The following is a 21,754-nucleotide window of genomic DNA, read 5'->3' as shown; positions in this document are numbered from 1 at the left end:
ATTAAAGATAAAAACACTTGTTTGAAACGGCGTGGTGGCCTTGTGGCGTTATTACCTGGCGCTCACGAGTACCAACCGATTGATACTTCAACCGTCAACGACGATTTCGCCTTCCACTGAGTGCCTAGGAGGGGCAACCACATACAGCATATTTTCGACGTACTTTCGGCGTTGCGCCGTCCGGCGTGGCCGCGCTCACTTCACGCCCCGCCGCAATAACCGCGCTTCTGTCATGGCCGATGCACGTGCTACTGTTTATTCCGCTTCACTTGCTGACCAAACGAAGCGACCTACACTACGCGCACTAAAACCGTAAGCGTAATATTGGCGCTCCTACGCCGGCTGACGCAACGCTGAAAGTACGCCGCTGTAGGTCTGTGTAGTTACTGTGTAAGAAAGACCGCCATTCGCACAATACAACACTTGCATTGGATCCACGTGGCATTGTTTTCTTCCATCAATGCGGGGAGCCACGTTCGATAGGAAAATCCAATTGTGAAGCTGTCAGCGCACCAATGCTCAAAGAAAAAAGGAAACGTAGCCGGTTTCCGAGTATGATGGCAGTGACTTAAGATCACAAGTCGGCGCTGAACGCTTCCGTTCTCCAATCCTCTCCTTCGTCTTCTCCCAGCGGTTCGTTGTTTCCCGAAAGGGACGTGAGTGCGCGCGGCGTTCCTCACGGGAACACTGTTCGTCGCGTGATCACGAACTCCCAGCACGTGCGGCGGCGCACGCCGACAGCATCGTGGCAGCACAGGCCGCACTACAGTTTAACGCCACAGGGAAAAGAAAACACCGATTCGCACGGGACCACGCACACAGAGGAGTCAGCTGTCACGTAGAGTGACAGACTCGGAGAGCAAGCGTGGCGCACAGCGTCCTCGTAAGAAGAACGTTTAACAGGAGAGAGAAGGCGCCTTAAGGCGGGCGGTGGGCATCTCTTACAGATGAATAAAAAAGAAGTAAAAAGAAGGAAAGGTGAGAGAGAGAGAGAGAGACGGAGAAAGGGGGGGGGGGAAATAGAGAGATTCAGTTTTGCGAAGGCGGCTCCTCGGAGATTTCGTCGTCCACGAAGTAGAGGAACAGCGTCCAGTACATGACTTTGAGCGCCGTGAACGTGAGAGGAAAGATAATGCGCGCCCAGGCGTCCAATTCACCGGCCACTTCACTCGGAGTGAGGCGCTGCTCCCTCGAGGATGATGCGGACGGTGCGGGGCCGTCGACGCCACGACTGCAGCGCGCGTACGCCGTGTCCGGGTGGCTGTCCCCCAGCCGCTGCTTGGGGCCCCACCAGCGGAAGCCGAATCGCGCCAGGCCCAGTGCGGGGGCCCCGCGACGGAGGCGGTTTGGCCGCGTGGAGGCGTCTTCCGCTCCCGCCGCTGCCGCCACTTCCTCCTCGGCCTGCTCGAGACGGAGCCGGATGTTTTCCGCGTCGGACGCCGCGTTGTCCGCCGTTTCCTCCTGGCCAAGTTCTTTGAGCTCCTGCCGAGGACGAAAAAGGCGCAAATTCGTGTAAATGGCACGCATTGTGATGTGGCTCCATCGAAGTTGGCCCAGAAAACCAGAGGGCGGGAACCATGGAAAAAAATAAAAGAAAGGAAGGGAACAAGGATTAAAGGGATGAACTAGAGCTACGGGGGCTTCGTATTCTTCACGACGTGATTTACAGTGTCAAAGTTACGATGAGCACCAAATCTTGCCCTTGGCTTTTTCTCTTCAGAGATCAAGTACACGATGAAAGAGAGACAGAAATAGTGTCGATAGAAACACCTGCAGGATCCAAACTGCTTTCTGCGGCTGTCTTGATACACAACGTTGGGTGACTTGGGGAGGGTGGTAAGGGGGCGAAACCTCTGTTAAAGATGCTTTTCCTCATTCTCGCTAGCCCACCATGTTGGCACGTGTTGACCACACCGTGTTTCAAGCAGGAACGGTCTGCCCATCCAAGCGTTCACTTGAATCTAAGGTACACTACCTTGACTGACGGGGTGTTCGAACAGGGCGCAAAGATATTCAGAAGCTGTCTCCATACGAGCGCTGGAAAAAGCATGGTCACCACTTTTGGTGCCGCATACCAAGAGGGCACTGCATGGGACAGGATGTGTGAACCATGGAGGCGTGGTCTGGGGCCTAGTGCCTTCGTAACTAATAAATGTTAGTTCCTCCTGCTCGCGTCTCATAGCTACAGACAGGCCTGCTGGCACCAGAACACGCACCGCGACACAATTGAAATGACTTTGATTGCATTGATCCAAGGAGCGGCCTCGGGGCCCGGACAATGTTCGTGATAAAATTTGCACCAGGTTGAAGAAGCAGGGTTTTCCGCGCACTTCATTTATATCCTCTGCTAATTAGTGCTCTGCTACCTAAGCTAGGTCATTAATAACTGCGAGGAATATAACAAAAGGTAAGAGCTTCGAACACGCTATGCAAATGTGGAAGGGACAGGCCTCGTTCGCTTCTCTACCACACCTCTTCCTCCCTTCTTTTTTCTTTTTTTTTCTTTTTACGGTTGGCGGCCATCGCCGTCGTATTATTCATGTCACGCCGCCGGCAAAGCGCCGTGCAAAATATCCGATCTGCCATTATGGCGAACGCACGAGGTTTATACAACTGCTTATACGCTGCGCTCAGAATACGCGCTGGCGGCTCTGACCGTTCGGTCGGGTACCCCGACCCCGGGACGTCGTCCCGTTGTAAGCAGTTTATAAGTGGGCAATGTGTTCTTGTACCAAATTGTAGCAGTACTTGACATGAATGCGTGTCGCCGACCGGACCTGCCTCTGGTTAACCTCCCTGCGTTTCTATGCAACCTTTCTCTCTCTGCTTCTCTCTCTCTCTCTTTCTCTTTGATAGCTTTTTTTGGCAAAATAGCTACCAAGCTTTAAACCTCAGTGAGTGAGTGAGTGAGTGAGTGAGTGAGCGAGTGAGTGAGTGAGTGAGTGAGTGAGTGAGTGAGTGAGTGAGTGAGTGAGTGAGTGAGTGAGTGAGTGAGTGAGTGAGTGAGTGAGTGGCCAAGTGACCAGATCTAGGCGTTGCGACTCCAGATGATACAGCTAAAGTTATTTAACGTGTGCCTGCAACACGACCAACACCTAGTTCACCTATAGTCCCTGCGTTGGCTGTATGACTACGGCATCGTGCGATTCCCAGGCGCGGCTGCCGCATTGTAAAAGGGCTGGAATTCAGAATGCTCGTGTATCGTGTTTTAGGTGCACGTTAAGGAGCCCAAGGTGGTCAAATTTAATTCACGGCCTTCCACTATGGCATCCTCATGACTACCTGAGTTACTTTAGGATGTTAAACAGCAATGTTCTTTTTTTTTTAAGGTGGACAGGAATTAACAAATTATGCAACAGTAAGCACTTCACTCAGGGTATGAAGAAGCATAGGTGCACGCATAAATGCCGCTGTAGGCGATTCTGCCAGACCAACTCGTTTTATACGTTAGCTTGAGCCGACGGCTGACACAAACTATGAGAACAGGAAAGAAAGCAATTATTGATTGCCTTAGCAAGGTCCCGACGCTCCTCCTTCTGAGCGAGGGCTTCGAGTCGCTTGCGCTCGCGGTTGAGGAGGAAGCGCTCGATGTAGTTGACGCATGCGTACTCGACAAGTGCCGTGAACACGAAGGTGAAGCACATGATGATGAACCAGTCGAGCGCCGTCGCGTAGTCCACCTTGGGGAGCGACGCACGGCCCCCGAAGCCCATCGTCACCAGTGTCAGCACTGTGGTGGCGCCTGCGTCGTTCGAGCGTGAGTGCCCGAGAAAAGGAAATGACATTTCGGCAGCAGTGAAGTGTCCCTGCTTCCGACAAGTTACGATAACCAAAATTGCACATATGCAACTAACACACGTCCGCAGAGTCTACACATTAAGTGGAGGCAAATCGAACACATCGCTTCTCGTAAGACTTCAAGTAGACCTATAGGCCACTGGCCGACAGGTTCCCATTTGCTGCTCTCGTCTCTCGGTATCTGTAATGCATTATTTTCGCCGAGTGCAAGACGATGTTTTTATCTTGCTGCAGACATGTCCTGCACAGTTCGAGGTGCATGCTAAGCCTGGCGGAGTACTCTGATTGTTTTCAGACAAGTGCCGATGATTCCCCTCGTCGAAGGAATACATTGTGCCTCGATCATTGTCCGCAATCATCTTTCTTTATTATTACTGCCACTAAATGTTGTGACAAATTAGTCACCATCTTGCGCTTAACACACTTCGTCTACGTTGTCGTAACAACTTTTCATACACTCCTCTGTTCGCCTGCTTGCGTTGGGTGGCGACCTCCTGGAGGACCCATCAGAGTGCTGTCTGAATGCTGTGGTCAGAAGTGCAGCTACCTGCCAGACTATGAAGATGCGGGTTCCTTTGCAATTTTGCCTTATAACGGATGACGAATTCTGTTCCCTGCTTTTCTTTTTTCTTTATGCCACAAAATGCCAGAGATTGTTTGGAACCTATTTTACGTAGAATATAAAGATATCGTGCTAAACTGCTCCATTTGTACTGACGTACGTTTGTATGAATAAATGCATTACCTAGCGTTTGACGTACTTTCTATTTTTGTTGCACGCTGAGTGTTCCACAACGGCTAGTTTCAGCGAAGAGAATGCAGAAGCTGAGCACGTATATGCTTTCAATAGCAAACACTCGATGTGAAAATTAGCAAACTGCTTGGGGAAGGTGGCAAACTGCTGCACTTTGAGACCGATTACCTTACTTACGACACAAGCGCAAATTTTTGTTTCGTCTTTGCGGTGTTGCGCTGCAAGCGAACAACGACGCAGTAGAAAGCTTTGCGAGCCAACGTGTGTTTAGAGTTATCTGAAGCAGGAATCCATAACACAGTGAGTACCTTAAAGAGGCGAGTTCACCTAGCACGGCACGTACCAGGTCAGAAAACGTGTTCGAAAGGTTAGGGGTCGAAAACTAAGAAAATATAGCGTACGCCAATTTGACACTACTACTTCACCATGAACGGCCGTCTAAAACTGAACCGCGCAAAAATATGTAGACGATCGTTCGATTGTACATACACTGTCTAGATCATCACGAGGAAATCGGTGTAATCTTGGCGGTGCCATAGAAGGTGCTATGGCTGCAGCGGGTTACGCATTTGGTGACGTGTCGCCGTCTGAGTGCACCGTCATTTTCCTATACAAGTCTGCTGTGCCTATCGTTTCACACCTACAGTAATCTCATTTCTTTTCTGATCAAATCTGCAATTTCTACTATAGTGCCATCGCTACTTACCAAGATTCACCGATCCAACCCACACGCTAATAACATCCTGATAGGAGCGTGACCGTTAGCTATCATCACATAGTCCAGTGTTGGTGCCTGTGCAGGACGAGCACGCACCTTGTGCAGCAAGTCTGTACTTCTTCACCTGGAAATGTGGATACTTCTGTGTACTCCTTCTAATCGAACTCGTGCAGAATAAGTTGAGCATCGTTTTGTTCCATGTGAAACGAATGGCGGTGTGTGGATGCCGCAATATATTGTTGTCGAAGCGAACAGTGCAGCCCAGCAACCCCAAACATGTTCGAGAAGCGAAGGTAAGTCGAGTACAACTAAGGCGGCAACCAAGGCATCAATAAGAGGAGGCAACGAACAGTTACTGGGGATGAGAGCCCTTGAAACTTGCTCCACTGAGACATGATGAAACGGATCAAGGCTTGAAGCGACAGACCTACAGCGACGCGGCCAGCGGCATCGCTGCGGTTGATCCAGAACGCAACCCAGGAGGCACCGACGATCATGGAGCATGGTGCGTAAATTTGAAGGATGAAGTAGCCACGTCTGCGGCTTAGGATGAAGCGAGCCTTGAGTGAAGAACGTACTTCTGCGCAGGAAAAAGAGAGATGCAGAAAACGCCCGGTTAGCCCCCCTGCCGGTTTAGAGTATTCCTCATTTTATAACGGGGAGTGGAAAGGAGTGAGTAGGTGAATGCACGGGCTCTTTTCTGTATGGTGCCTCTGCGTTACCCACGTAGAAACATCTGCGCTGCTCTGCAACTGCGTACGGGTCATTTCTAAAGCAGCTATGTTCCAGTGTTGATTCAGCCACCTTAAGCATTTGACTTATATAGTACACTCTAAAGATTTTGAAACCTTTATGGGTGTATAAAAGGTGTTCGATTGTCACATGGCTAACACCCTAACGTTTAAGGGGTAAGGTGGTGGGAATCAATGATGGCATCTTGTTTGCCGACTTTTCCTTGCAATTAAAAATGATGACAGCTGTGACGGGCGACATAAAAATTGCATTAAACAAAATTTCATATCTATCCCTGTGATTTTCTCCTGTCGAATATTTCTGTGCGCGGAAAGCTGTCAGAATGATTACATTGTGTTCAACTACATGTTTTCTCATCACACGTCTGGTTGGAGCTCCGTTGTCGTCCTCTATACATCTTTCTAAGACCCTAACGGTAGGGGTGTTATCTGTGTGACAAGCAAACACCCTGAAGAGCGTAATTATTTTAGTTCCATACATTAAGTATCACTTTCAGCCAAACCATAGGGATAAATTGCCGAAGATTTTTCTTCACGAGTACTCTTCAGCATTCTTTGGGTGCTTTGGACAATATGTTTGCTACCACGATTGGACCGTGCCTGTTTTTACGAGCGACATTTGCGTGTGAAGTGCTTTATGAATAGAGCCCTGGTTTACAGGAACACCATGGCAAGAAATATAATAGGAGTTTCATATTGCCTTAACATTTATCCAAGTTGGTTAGGGGAATCCTGGAGTAAAGAAAGGAAATGAAGTTTTTTTTTTTTTGTGTGTGACCATATTTGACCTTTTTTGTTAGCGTTTCTTTGCATCAGGGCACATAATAAACCCTCGCTAAACACGTTTTATGCTTCAGAAAACATTGATTAAGAGGTAGGCTAACATACACCTTGTATGCACGTGATGTTGCGAACACGAAAGTGTTGATTTATTCAAAGACTCCACAACTTTACTAAGGATAAGCGATTTGAGACAACACGCCGTTTTTCACCATCGTCGTAGAACAACATTCTGGCGGCTTCAATGATGATGTTAGTACATAACCCGCACAGCAAGAACAAATAGCCATAGAAAAATGACATTACTCTAACTGCAAGATTATTCCCTGTAAGTACATGACTGGGAAGCTACTCGTCCTGGCTATATAACAATGAAGGATACGTTTGACTGGGAGCAACAAATAGAGATACACACAAAAATGCTAACCGCCGCCGGGTCCATACGTAGTCAAGTTGGTCACTGTGATGTTGAGAAACTCATATTGTGACAAGGTGACGTCGGGTGATATCACAACCGGTTCGGGACCTTTCCACTTGAACACCACTTCTTTCGACGAATAGGCAACTGGAATGAAATCCGTAAGAACAAGCAATTTTAGTAAGAGTACTGACCCCGAGAGACCTTCCGTGCTGCTCTGTTTGCTAGCTCATAAATATCTATCAATAATGCATCAAAATATAGGGAATTCTCTTTCGCGAACGTACATCATACGAGATTCTCAGCAAAACATGCGGCAGTGCCTTCGTCAATACTTTTATCACTAATTCCAAAAATGACACAAGAAATATATTGAAATGTGCAGACTATGTTATGCAGCCCTCCAGGCGACATTGTTTAGTGTCTCTTAAATACTAATACTACTCTTAAATACTAATACAAGAGAAAGCAGTGGCCACGCATGGTATTGTATAACTCGAAGAGCGAGTAACTATTAAAGTCATTTTTGATGAATGATAAATGAAATGCCTGATATGACAAACCGAAATCATAGTGCAGTCATAGGAAACGTGAAATAAGACGAGATAATTGTTGTACAGATGGAAGAGACGAGTAGAGAAAAGATGTCAGAAAGATATACGCGAGCGACTCTGAAGGTTTTTATAAGTCCCAAATATGCACGTCTTATAAGTCCCAAATATGCCTTTGTGTTTGCGTCACTGAACTGAAACGCCGTCTCATTGGACTATCTCATATACGTTATGTATGTGCATATTGCAAGATCACTTGCCACCGTGTGACGATCAATAGGGTGGGTGCCCCGTCTCCTTCAGCAGACTTCAAGAAGCTCAATACTCGCGAACAGTCAAACCCTAAACGAATGCATGCACGTATGTTGCGAAAAAAAAAAAAAAAAACAGAAAAGAGAATGAGAAGGGAGGCGGCCAGAGGAATAAACGACAAAAATGGCACTCACAACTTCCGATCTCCAGCGGACAGGCCTGCATGTCCAGTGGGTACTTCCGGAGGTGCATAGGGCAGCTTGCTTTTATGGTAAGCCTGAGAGAAGATGATATTCACCGAAGGAGTGTTGGTCTGTACCTACATCACTGGGGATATCTGAAAAATCTTTCTTCGTGTGATGGGCACGCCATCACATGGTCATGCCGTTCACGCCTACTGATTTTAGTGTACAGCATAGGATTGCACTTGACATCAGCAATAGAACAACATAAAACATGGCTACACTTTCCAAGAAGGCAGAGATTCGCAGGAAGGTTTTCACTTGAAGTAATTAACGGTTGTCGAAGAAGACCGCCGGAACCCACGTTTAATCAAGAGAACTTGTCTTCGTGAGGCTGGTAAGAGCATCAAGCGTTGGACGAGAGAAGCCACCCTTGTCGAAATGCCCTGCTCCAGAGACGTCCTTTGTTCGGTCGCTGCTACTGAAAACAACAAAAATTTTGCGCGTGGACAGCTAGAAACTGAATATGTATGACTGGAAACTTCAGTCTAGAGACGCCTAGTCACATGGTCCATCCTGCGTTGACTTATGTACATAAAGTGAATATACATTTTTATGCAATATCAATGGAGCAGGAAGTAGGCGGTAGTACGCGTTGAAATTAATCCTAATTATCTCTTCTTTATGGAATGTCTTCGAACACGAACGACGTTTTCGTGTACGGAGACACTTGTTTATTTAAAATGTGCGGTCACGTCTTTTTGTCAGTTCCTACTCATTGAAGACTTCTTCTCCTGCCGCACTACGACAAACAGCAAAGCACGCTTTACAGGACAGAAATGTTACAACGTCAGTGTTAACTTGTGAACTGCTTTTTCAGCTTTCAAGAACAAGAACACATGGACGGAAACATGACGCAGGGCTGTGTCGTGTTCCCTTCTGTGCATCCGCGTTCTGGAGCGTAGCGGGCACCTATAAGGTGAAAGTAAAGCTAATCAGAAATTGAAGCCGAATTCAACTCGCATCTTAGCGCTACCCATCTCAGCCGTGAGCACTTTGCATTTCTTTTTCTTTTTCTCTTCTTTTGCAAAGCTCTGTAATATAGGAATTTATTGTCCGGGATACCTATTGTTGTCATGAGGAGACACGATAGACCAAAGTATGGACCGTTCACAGCGCCTCTATAGGAAGCTGCTTGCAAGCGAAGCACCCAGAACGGTAATTTGTTGCGCAACTGTCTCTTAGGATAATGCTTCAATATTGACGCAAACTGTTTTTAAATATTTTAACATGGAGAAGGTTCTCGTTAGTAAATTTCATATGCTAACAGCCTCGCAAGATGTCTGCACTCGCGCTCTCACTCGTCCGGCCCTCCGCCTAAGAGAATACGGCTTGGCGTCAGGGTAATTGGATAAACACAAAACGGGCTCAAACCTATATTAATGGAAAAGGGGATTTAACATATGTATCATGATTGCTTATTTCTCTGCCATGCGGTGAGGCAATTGACGTGATAGGTCAGATATTGGGCTTCTAAAAAGATCTCTTTTATTGAGATAAGAACCTTAGTATGCACATGACGTAAACATAGCGATGCGTTTTCACTGCTGCTGCGTATCACGTGCTTTTTATCGAGGGAGACAGCCGACAACGCTTTTCGCTTAAACCATAATTATCTGACAAATTATAGTCTTCTGCAAAGGTGTAAATGTTGTAAAGCATTCACATATTTGTAAATATATTGTTTTGGTACAGAGATACTGAACATTAACCATTTGTAGCGTTGCCGCATCTCATTAGAGCGTCGCCATTTCCGCGTTCCATTAATAAATGAGAGCGAGAAGCTTCTAACCAAGAAAAATTCGGCACACGCCTAGAAAAAAGAAACACACGCTTAAAGATGAATAAAATACACCAAGTATTGTTTGATACTATGTATTGAATCGCATTCAAGCAAAACTGGTCTAATTTGACGCGCTCCAACTGAATATGTGAAGGAATTCATTAGATGTAGCCTACTGTTGTTAGCCATGCTGACGACTTCACTGAAAGTAAGCCCATTTTCATTCATTTTTTTTTAGTGAAAGACACGCGAGGCCTCAGCATTGTCCTACGTCATTTCTGTTAAAGGAAACACTGGTGTGCAGCGCATGTCCAAATTTTTCTCTCGCGCAATAGTACAGCCTTCTAGACTTGCAGCAGATAACTTGGGGTTAGTAGTTCCGACTTCTTTGGTCATACCTGTGCAGTGCACTTACATTACCTTCGCAGCCACTTGCAGCTAGGACGTCAGCAAAGTGAGAGCCGCAAATTTGACTGCTTCCTTTAACAGTCACCCGCACTTTACATGCAAACTGCTGCGACCGTTATTAATTAGTTCATCAAAGGGGCCACGGAATATTGCTCCAGATTTTTTACCGACACAAAACATTCCTTCAATAGAACTTGCATTGAAATTACCATTACCAACTTCATGCTTATGCATACTGCAGTTCTTCTTAACTTTATATTCCAGGGTACAATTTCAGAAACATTTTCTTCCGTAAAAAGTTTTCCTTTTTATTTCATGGGCTGGTGGGATTCTCTAATCGTTGTCTGCGATTCCGTCAAAAAGCCGACCGTTTTCTGTGCGCCACACCTTGCGCATCATCGAGGTGCAACGCCAGCTGCAACGCTTCGCATGACGCCACCGTTGTGAGACGCCAGGGCCCTGTTTCTAGTGCACACGAGTCGTTGCCTCGTGAGCTGTGACGCGCCAATTTGTCGCCCCCACATTATAGTTAGAACACCATGCGAGGAGCTCGAGCCTTGCGTCAAACCTTGCTATCGTTGCCCGTGTTTCTGGCCAAGCTGCCGACTTCTTTTACAGCTTTGTGCATGGTAGATGCGAGACATCCTGTGTACGGGAACTCTCAGACATAAAATGCGAGGACAGGCTGCACTGTGCTTTACACACAACGGTCCAAAAGATGTAGGCCTATGAGGCTGACGATGCGATCAGAGATGTACCGGCACACAAATGAGAGAATACATTGATGAGATGACGGGTGCAAGAAAACAGAAAAGGTGAAAATCTGGATGCACTGAATGCATTATAACAGCAAAACAACAACAACAAAAAGCTAATACTACAGTTTCTTTTTCTATAACTAAGGTTCGAAATATTTTACTTTTCTAGCTCAAACAAATAAATAAACTGTATATAGCATATACCGCATATCCTTTCTTCAAATGAATTGCCTGAAGAGGCGGACGCTAGGTCTACAAATTGCAATGTTGAGTGGCTAATTAAAAAGGCACACTACGTAACTTTCGAAGTATTTAAGTTTGTACACAAGTCTAAATTGAGAGATTGAAGCCGATTAGCAGTAGTAGTGAAGCCATGTCTGCTTCAACGTCCAGCGCCATATTCGAGACATGCGTCTCCAAAAGAACACAATTATGCATCGGCCTTGCGGTAAAAATAATCTCGAATAGCCTGAAGGACACTTCTGCTAAACTGCAAACTGAAACACCAATGTATTTCGCAGTACACGGGTGCACATTTCTAGATCGTACCTCATGGAGTACATGAGTCGACCGTCGGGGAACAGGCGGACGAACTTGTTTGGCACGGTGACCTTGTGGAGGTAGGAGCTCTTGCCGTTGAAGAAGTACGTGTCCGGCGTCCATACGAGCTCCAGAAACTGCCAGCTAACCGAGAGCACCTTAATGTCGCCGTGGAAGCTGAGCCGGCGGTCGTACCACGTCTGCCGGAAGTAGCAGTCCATCGAGAACATCTGTGAAAGCGAGGTGGTGCGAGAGTTGTCAATGGTCACGCGAATGATTGCGAGTGTAAATTTGTTCACGACAACAGAAAGTAAGAAAAACGGCTGCATGCAAGTGTTGCTATAGTTGTCTGTGGCTAATAGCCTTGTTACAATTTCCTTTTTCTTTAATTTTCTTTTGTTTTGTTACTTTTTCTACCCTTACCCACTCCGCCTTTGCAGACTAGCCAACCGTGCACTTAATCTGGTTAACCTCTCTGTCTTACACCTCTTATTTTCCTTCCTTTCTTCCGTGTTAGAATATTGAGTGATTAAGTCACAGAGTGGGTTCTAAACTGATAGATGACCTCACCGGAAATGAAGGCCGAAATGGTGGCCCGCCTGATTGCCTTCTGAAATAGGAACCCAGCGATAATAAGTAATTCAGCAGTAATACTAATAACGGGGTTATTAGGCGGGGTGACATACGGAAGCACAGGTCCCCAAATATGGTCAGAATACGTTGCTTGTGGTTGCCGCTAGTTAGTCAACAATTATTTAAAAAAATGTTTTGCGGACGCCGGTTGGGTCAAGGCGCACGAAAAAATCATACAAATGCGTGAAGCGCTTCGTCTGCAGAACCAGTCGAATAACACTTGATGACTACAAATCTACTACAAAGCTAGGGTCTAAATAGCAAATCTTTTTGTTCGTAAGGTGTTAGTTGTCATTAGTCGGCCTCCTTCGCCATATAAAAATTGGAGGACGCTTAAGCTTCGCCTTCAAGAATGAAACGCGACAGCGTTCCCGTCGACCCGCCAAGGGGCGCAGCGATCACTTACGAGGCGCCCCGCATCGGACTCGGTGAGCGTCGAGCAACGGAGCGTTCGGCGCGGCAACGAAACGTGCGCCTGAGCAAGCGGAACAAACCAAAGAACTCGGTGTCTCGGAGCCCCGGGGAAGCGATGCACGCCAGCCAAACGTCGTGATCGGCACGGGCAGAGAGATAGACAGATAGGGATCTAAAGAATGGAAGGACGCTTGATTCTGCAACCCGTGACGGAGCAAGGAGAAACGTCGTCAGGGGAGAGGGAGTCCGGGACGCGACGCGCCTCGCACCTGTCCCCGCAACACCCCAATGCGCGCGTGGCGCGCCACCTGTCGGGGCAGCGCCGTACATTGAGAGGAGGGGGTCTTCTGTGTTTGCCGCAAGATGGCTCTGCGTGTGCGGAAAGCGCTGAAGAAATGTAGCGGAAACGCACTTCGCTACTCGTGTAACTGCGACTTCTGTAAGTTACATGTTCATAATTACCGTTATACACCGCAGTATAACTTCCTACGGCTCGTTTCTAAGGCAACACCGCATTCACTAGAGGCGCTTTTGCACCGCTTTGAAGCATCGAACTCGTGGCTGAGTGCTAACGTCTCCGTCTCACACTCCGGAGACCCTGGTTCGATTCCCACCCAGCCCATCTTGAAAGTTGTTTTTTATTCATGAAGTGCCTGCCGGGATTTATCACTCACGGTCAACGCCGCGGACGCCGACGACACCGGCTTTTCTGCGACACGAGCTCCTTAACGCTTTCGCGTTAATATGTTTAATATCACTAGTGACTGGCAGCCGCCCTCGCAAATAGTTTCAGTGTAAGGCCTTTGGCAATACGAGCCCTGCCTCACAGTGGATTTTCCCTTTGAGTGTGCGTGGCTTGATTTGAGATTCTGTAGGCGGAGATGTAAAACGTCTATGTGTGTTGACATATATACGGTAGTTCTGTTTCTCATTATATTTTGATTGATTTCGGAAAGCTGCAACAAAATGTGGCCCCATAGAGCATCGGTTAACGCGGCTGGCGTGCAAAGTAGAGCTATCTCGGTGTAGGTTTGATTCATTAGAAATGCAACATCGCAACCGGCTTAAGCTAGGAGGCACTTTGAATGCTTGCGCATGCTTGCTTACGCACCTATGTGTATGGATACATCCCTTACATATATTCAATGTATACCTTCCCACTTTCGCTTTGCGTGCGTGAATGCCTTTTTCCGTTCGAAACTTTCTTCCCTTGAATTTCGTTTGGAGTTGTTCCGTGGCAGAGTTCATTAGTCTTAGTGGTGGTGGTGGTGAGCTATAGCAGCAGGCGGGTTCAGCCTTGACGTTGACTACCTTTTAATTACTCAGCGATAACAGACCTTTTGGAAGCGAAGATTATGTTAGGTGACAACGTACAAGCAGATACAATGGCGTGATGTGAAAGCGTTTTAAATGCCCCACGTAACATTACAAAGAAACCAAACTCACAGACGTATCAGCAGACAGACCATGAATAGAAGATGAGGCTCAAATAAAGCCAATTATGTTTCGTAATTGTGCGCTTCTTAAGTTTTAGCTTTCTGTTTCTAGGACAGTGTATCGTCCGCGCTACTCAACACGCACATATTTGATGTGCACCTTTTCGTGCTTCGTCAATTTGGCTTGAAACTTGACAAACACTTAACGAAGCAATCGCAAGAAGGAAGAGGAGAAATGAAAGGGAGAAGGCAGGGATGTTAACCAGGAAAGTATGTCGGCTATCCTACACCGGGGGAAGGAAATTGGGTGATTGAAACGAGAGATAGATAGATAGATAGATAGATAGATAGATAGATAGATAGATAGATAGATAGATAGATAGATAGATAGATAGATAGATAGATAGATAGATAGATAGAGATAGAGAGAGAGAGAGTGTGTGTGTGAGAGAGAGAGAGAGAGAGAGAGAGGGGGGCAAGAAAAAAGAACGCCATGAATCCGCGCACGAGCGCGGACGGCACCACTCAATCGAAGACATTCACACAGGCCAGTCGCCTTTAAGAAACACAAGAGTGCCTTCAATGCCTTGTAGGCCACGAGCGATGGGGACGGTGTTCGAGCAGCGCCTGCACGGACAGATCGCCGCAGTGCGTTGGAGAATGTCCGCCATTGTGACTGAAATGTAGGACAGTGGTACAATAGATGCTCGGCGCTCGCTTCGCTGCCGCAGACGTCGCACGCAATACTATCGGTCATTCCAGTGACTGCAGTGTAACTTTACGTGAAAGCTACTCACAGCCACAGCTGACAATGAAGCGATAAGTAAGCGCAAGTGTACTGACTAAGCGCTTAGGGACAAATGTCAATACATCGTTCACACAATATAAAACCTGGTTGTCAATTTACAAGTGCATTGCTTCACACGCACGGTTATATTGAATACATAAGTAACATCGACGCATTGGGAATATTTTTCTTCTGTCAAGTATGAAGTATGGACATAGTTCGAATAATGCATATGTCATGTATCATATCACCAGAAATGTATTGGGTATTTTCATGAAGGTGTAGGCTGAATTCCTTTGAAATAAGAAAAAAGAAAATGAGTTTAGACAAAAATCACAACATCGAAGAGGCCTCATTACAGAAAAAATGTGTTACGCCCCTGAAAGAAAGAGGGGCGAAATTCACTAAGCTGCGCTATTCCTACGCAATTTCTTAGACAAAAAGTTCTTACGCTAAGATAATGGTGCAACCTAAGTGGCAGCGCATTTAATTTACACGTCGTACGAAAGTAAGGAGGAAGCGAATCTCGGATTAAGCGAGAAGAAATGAAAGAAGTGCGGTCAACAGATAGCATGATCACACATCATGCACAAGTAGTTCAGGCTATATTCTTACGGTCAATCTGCATACACACTCCAATTCGACAGCTTGCGTTTCCGGGCGTTTCTTGGAAAGCTGCGTTTCTTATAGACTTGAAGCTATCGTTCTCAAGCATTCATGTATGTTGGGGTTATGCTCCTCGGTCTCATAAGAGCCTTCTTCCATTTTCCTCCGCGCACTCAAAGATAGTCAAGCGCGGTATTGCAAGATCTTGCATGAAGGCGGCCCTCACCAGGTCTTGTGACCACCAAGTAGACGCAAGCTTCGAATTGCAAGTAGCCAGGCTGAAGCTCGCAGGTTTCCTGTTACCGCTTTTAACTAGCATCGCTGAAAGCCTCGCAACAAGCCTTAAAAGAAAGCAATCGGCAGCTATTCAGTCTGGGAATCGCTCACGGCAAATGGTTGCGCTTATACCATATGTGCACCAGGTTACGCATAATCTCAAAAATGCTGTTAACAGGGCAAGCGTTAGGTCGCTGTTCACTGCCAGAAATAAGTTAGGTAACCTATGCCATCAAGTCAATCGGGCTACCAAAGCAACAAAAAAGTTGTAAAAAGCAGCACAGACAGGTTTGTTGCTGACTATTGTGACTGTGTGGTTTATAAGATTCCTCTTTCATGCAAGCGTTTTTATATCGGTAAAATGGGGCGGTGCATCAATGACCACATGCGCGAACACTCAAATAAAGCTCAAAAATGAGCTAGAGATAGTCAATTATCACTGCATTGCAATGAATGCGGCTGCAAGCCGTATTTTAAAGGTGTGACGTATCTGTGAAAATACAGCGATGACCGTGCACGTCTTATTTCCGAAGCTTTCTACGTTCATAATAGCGGCGAAGCATGTGAAATCCTTCCCTCTATTTCTCTCTATCTGAAGTAGATAGCCTTCCTATCGCATTAATTGCAATTTTCGCCCCTGCGCATGCTGAATTCTGTTGATTCTGTGCTCTGAGAAAGCAGTGGAGTATATATATATGCTGACTGAAAGAATAAAGACAGTTAGTTGTTAGTCGGTCCTGTTGTCTGTGTCCCTCTCCTTGTCCTGTTGTTTAGCGCTGTTTACTGCTCGTAAAGTTTTGATAATGACAAACATTTAGGCGTATTATTCATTTTATTAATCTCACATGCAGAATGATAGCCTCAAAAGCACCGGAAAAATAATCATACGCAGCCCTATGAGCAAAAGAAAGCTCAAACTAGAAAAAAAAAAAATACAACGATAGAAGTGCTCAAAACCCATCAATGACAAACATGATGGTTGTCAGGGACGGACAGTACACTTCTATTTTCTAACCCCCAATGGCGTATCATGACGAGTATGAAAATTCAAGCTATTGCGCGCGTGCAGAAACACAGCCTATCAGATATCATGCAGAAGTTCGCCGCGCAGCATGAATGTTGCTGCCTTCTACAACAGCGCACGCTCAATTCAATTATGCACTGAAACAGCTTAATGCACTTTGAGGTGACAAATCAGAGCATGCCCAAGAAGATATAAGCACGCCCCATACTCGGCTATCAGCTGTGGCCTCTGGCCAATCAGCTGCAACAGCGCGTTCCCACGCTTACTCGCGTCAGCTCGAACGGTGCAGATGGTATGGTATGGTATGAATAACTTTATTTAGGTCCTGAGGGATCAGTCTGGGACTGATGCGGGCCGCTCCCACGTCGGTACAGAGAGGCCGAGCCCCTCTGCCGTCACACGGGCCCTCTGGGCAGCCCTGAGTTGGTCCGCCAGCACTTCACTGTGCAGCATCCGCTGCTACCACTCTTCACCTCGAGAACCATCACCGGCCAACGCCAAGCAGCGCCAAAGCATGTGTTCTAAATCGAGCAAACCCCCACACTTACTACAATAGAGTGAAACCCCGCAGTCCGGAATAATTTTGTTCATGATGACCGGGTTAGGGTACGTACGTGTCTGCAGAAGCCTTAATGTAACCGCCTGTGGCCTATTTAATTTAGAATGTGGCAGGGGGAATGCCCTGCGCCCTAGGTAATAGTGCTTGGTGATTTCGTTGTAGGTTAACCGCTGGTCCCTGTACTGAGGAGCGGGAGATCCAGCCCCTTCAGGGAGTACACGGCACACTAATCCTCGTGCCTCCCTGTGCGCCACCTCGTTGAGGTTAGATAGACATAATTATGTTCGTCGGACTGCTACATCCCTATCGTAGAAATTTCTTCTTACGTCGTCATTAACGACTGCTGTTTAGGTTTATTGAATCGACCTACACTTACTATTGGCGGAAGTACTGAAGCTCGCACCTGTGCTGCCCCTACATATACGCCTTGTTTCGACTACAGCGCTAGTCTTTGCAGCGAAGGTCATGGCAAGCTTGCTGATCTTACGAACAGTTTTAGCTTTCTAAATCCGCTTTTCTCGTAGGATTTTCGATACGCCGAAATTTTTTCGCAAGTTCGCTTAGTGAATTTCGCCCCAGTTCGTTTTTGTCACCGGAACAAACTGTCTGTGTTTTTTTTGGGCATATTCCTGCCTTATGGTTTGCCTGCCTTTTATTGATTAGAGATTTTTCATTAAATCGTTTTCGTCATTCAACAACCCTTTCTCTTTTACTCCAGTCATCTGAAGTGGCGTCAAAAACGTCCTGAGATGCTTGATTATTCGGCAGCCTCCTATACCTACATATCACTATCATGCCATTTCTGTGCGAAGCAACACTGATTGAAGCTTGCGGGTAAACAGAGGCGTAGATAAGCTAAGCCCAGACACGTAAAATATATAAAAATATATAGATAGGGGTGTGAGTTGCGCAAACGTACCATCTCGTTTTCCGACACCGGTCCGAAGCTTCTGATGAGAATGTCCGTGAGGATCTCCGTCGGGGGACCTGAAATTGGGACAAAATTAGACGCAGACTCGCAGGGGGCCCCGCATCAGTTTACTAGAGTGGAAACATTCCGAATGAAAGCAGAGTGGAAGAGGGCTGCACGCCAAAAGCATTTTTAAGAAACTGCAGCGACGGCCTCGGAGGAAGGTAAACAGGCCACGAAAGGTGCTTGCCTCCATCGATTGCAATGGACTGGAACTTTCGTGGAAGGCTGCACGTTCAAAACAAGTTGACACACCTTGAAGGAAGGTTAAAACTGCGCGAAAAAAACGAGGACAAGTGGAGGGGCACACCGTACACCACTGAAGGAACAAAAAAATACCCCAGTTCGCTTGTGATGTATTGTGTGTTCCTTCCGCTTGTCCTCCCTTTTTTTTTCGCGCAGTTTTAACCTTCCTTCACGTATGAACCAATTAGCCAGCAAGACCGACACATCTTCGGAGAGTGCGTCCTTTGACAGTATTTATGGGAAGCGATGAAGACAGAAAGATTTGTAACAGTAATTCCATGACGCGTTATGCTTGATGGGTAATCTGGAATCCGCGAAGTGATAGTCGAGTAGATGCGTGAGATATACTGTGCGACTCTGCAGAGTCCCACAACGTGCAAGAGATTAAAATATTTTCAGTCGGACATCCTAGAGAGAGAGAGAGAAAAAATCTTTAGTTAGCCTAAAGATGGCTTGATTTGCAGGAGTGGTTCCCTCATCACGGGAATCCATGCGCCGTCTTAGCTGCGATCGCCGTCTCAACCAACATGATATGGTCCGAGAGGCGGGAGCTGGACAGCAGCGTCTCCCACTGCTCTTGGTGGGGGAGGAAGGGGGGGGGGAGGAGGCAGAGAAGGTAAGTCTTGATTTTGTTTTCAATTTATGAAAATGTGCCAGTGCATTCACAGCTGTTCGCAGTATTTATATTATTCGCCATATGGAGTAGGGAACGTGAGATGAAGACTCCTTGGGTGCGGGAACGTATTGGTTTGCAACAATCTGAGCGTTGTCTCTCGCGTTCTCGTGAGTTGTTTGCCCTGTTGAGAGTTGTTTGAGTTGGCCCCTTTCATGGGAGGATATTTTAACGGTCCACAGGCGCTTTGAGAATTATCGTTGTGTCGTTACAGAGGGGAAGCCGGAGTTAGACACCCCAACCTAGGCCATTTCTAAGCGCTGCAGCGCGAACTCGGTTGCGAGTGAACATTTCCTCCAAGATCCTGCGGGCACCTGCACGATGCTGGATCTCAGAGGCAACCGGTGTGACGCTTGCCACTTGGCACTTGGCATTCTCCACTGCAAATACTAAAGCTGGCCCGTACGGTGCTCAGCGATTGAAATGCGATACTCGGAGTGCTTGGCTGCCGTCAATTTCTCTGCCACCGATGGGCGCTGGAGACACTTGGGCTCACGCCTTCTTGTATCGCACGAATGCGAGCATCTTTGGGATGCAGTGTGACTGCATTCGGCCCCTCAGCAATCACCCAGTGTTTAGCGGTGGCTCAAGACGCTGTCCGAATAGCGCGAATAGCGCGTCGCTGTCCGAATAGCGCGTTTCAATCAATAAGCACTGCACAACATTTCTTTTTTTTATAGCAGGCTATTAATGTGTTTCTATTGACTATTGCATACATAATGGCTATTGATGTTCCGGCTGGTATCGATGCAAAGCGGCACCCCACGACAACCGGACACGTGAACAAAAGTGACAATAAAACGTGTATTTAACCAATCAATCATGCTCAAATCGTGGCTGAAACTTTGCTTGAGCTGGGATCGTCGTGATAGCAGTGATAACAAATAGGATTTTTCTTTGCGTTATTTGCTGTTATATAACTAACTGATCCTACATTTACCGTCGTGATTAAATCGCACCAGTAGCATCCACAGGTGACACTCGAGCGGGGATACTGATTGCGTCTTGATAAGGCTGCCCTCACCTGTAGCTGTCAAAGGCTACCTCCTCTACCCCTTTCCGTATGCGTGGGTTGGTAATGACTACGGTTGTTCCAAAGGGCTCCATAATGGGAGCTTAGCAATTTTTGTTGTATATCAATGGCATATCCAAACGCCACATACATACGATATTGTGCTCTACGCTGATGATACGAATATACTTTTTACTGATACCAATTTAGCAAATATAAAAGAAAAGGCAAACGCTTGGCTAGCGGAGCTTTCTCCGGTGCTAGAAACAAATGAGATTGAACGCAATATTACAGAATAAATACATCATCTTTATAGCTCGAAACTTTGCTATTGGGAGTAAATTAAATATCAAGTTTCGAGTTAATATACGTACGTCTTGTTAGCACAATAAAACATTTAGGTGTGCATTTTTATGAACACTTATCTTGGGACGCTCATGTTAAATATTTGAAGTTTATAAGTTATCAAGGGTTGTAGTTATTCAATGGAAACTTAATCTTCAAATTCCAGCTCGGTTCAAAAATACACTTTATTATTCAAAGATCTAGTCATATTTAAATATTGTTTGCTTGTCTGGGGTACGATCGCCACTTAGAAATATCAGACATTTAAATTCTCGACAAAAAATGGCCAGGCTTAGCTTGGTTAAGCCAACAATGCGTTGCATATTGCGCGCGAGTTGGGGCCCAGCTTTTCCTCCGGCTGTCGTGACGTCATGTCACGTGGTTGCGCTAAAGGTCAATGGTGGCTGCCCGGCCGCGCCCAAGGGCTGAACTGAGTGATTGCAATATGCAACGCATAAAACTCTAGTGTAGGGGCATGAGCCACTATGATGGCTCATACCCTCAATGGTGGCTGCCCGGCCGCGCCCAAGGGCTGAACTGAGTGATTGCAATATGCAACGCATAAAAATCAATTCCTTCCCTTGAGAACCTGAGCTTTGTGAAAACATTATGCATTTTATTTCAAAATATGCCCTTCTAAGCACTAATGAATTGCACAAATATAGGACATTACACGTTAGGGAAATAAAGAAAGACATACATTTAAAAAAAATTATGTGTACACGAATAAAAGCAGACATTTTCGATAGCTTCACCACAAACTGCCAAAAATAAAAACAAATTACGGTTTTCAAAGTTTAAAATATCAGTCCATATGACATTAACCAAAATTATGGCATGCTAGAAGAGGTGATGCAGAGGCTATGCCTAGCAGGTATCAAAATATAATTTGCTAATAAATTACTGTCATAACCACAGAGCTTTTCCTCATTGTGAGCAATTGCATCTTTACTATTGATTTCGTGTAAGATCATGCACCAGTTTGTCCTTTCTTCTTGTTTTTTTCTTTCTTTTACGTT

The 21,754-nt window shown here is 46.2% G+C and overlaps 1 protein-coding gene across 1 annotated transcript in view; it reads right to left on the bottom strand.

The window, feature by feature from the left end:
* Positions 1 to 410: 410 nt before the first annotated feature.
* The window catches only part of LOC126537195 (gamma-aminobutyric acid receptor subunit alpha-6-like), a 55,475-nt gene continuing 34,131 nt past the window's right edge, over positions 411 to 21,754 (bottom strand). The window contains exons 3-9 of the mRNA XM_050184385.2: positions 18,409 to 18,476; positions 11,764 to 11,984; positions 8,218 to 8,300; positions 7,230 to 7,367; positions 5,698 to 5,850; positions 3,516 to 3,742; positions 411 to 1,479 (exon numbers count right to left, since the gene is read on the bottom strand). Coding sequence (XP_050040342.1) covers positions 1,030 to 1,479; positions 3,516 to 3,742; positions 5,698 to 5,850; positions 7,230 to 7,367; positions 8,218 to 8,300; positions 11,764 to 11,984; positions 18,409 to 18,476 — 1,340 coding nt within the window. The 3' untranslated portion in view covers positions 411 to 1,029. The remainder of the gene's footprint in view (positions 1,480 to 3,515; positions 3,743 to 5,697; positions 5,851 to 7,229; positions 7,368 to 8,217; positions 8,301 to 11,763; positions 11,985 to 18,408; positions 18,477 to 21,754) is intronic.

This window comes from Dermacentor andersoni, chromosome 4 (assembly GCF_023375885.2).
Source record: "Dermacentor andersoni chromosome 4, qqDerAnde1_hic_scaffold, whole genome shotgun sequence".
Lineage (NCBI taxonomy): Eukaryota > Metazoa > Arthropoda > Arachnida > Ixodida > Ixodidae > Dermacentor > Dermacentor andersoni.
This window is presented reverse-complemented; position numbering and strand designations above follow the sequence as displayed.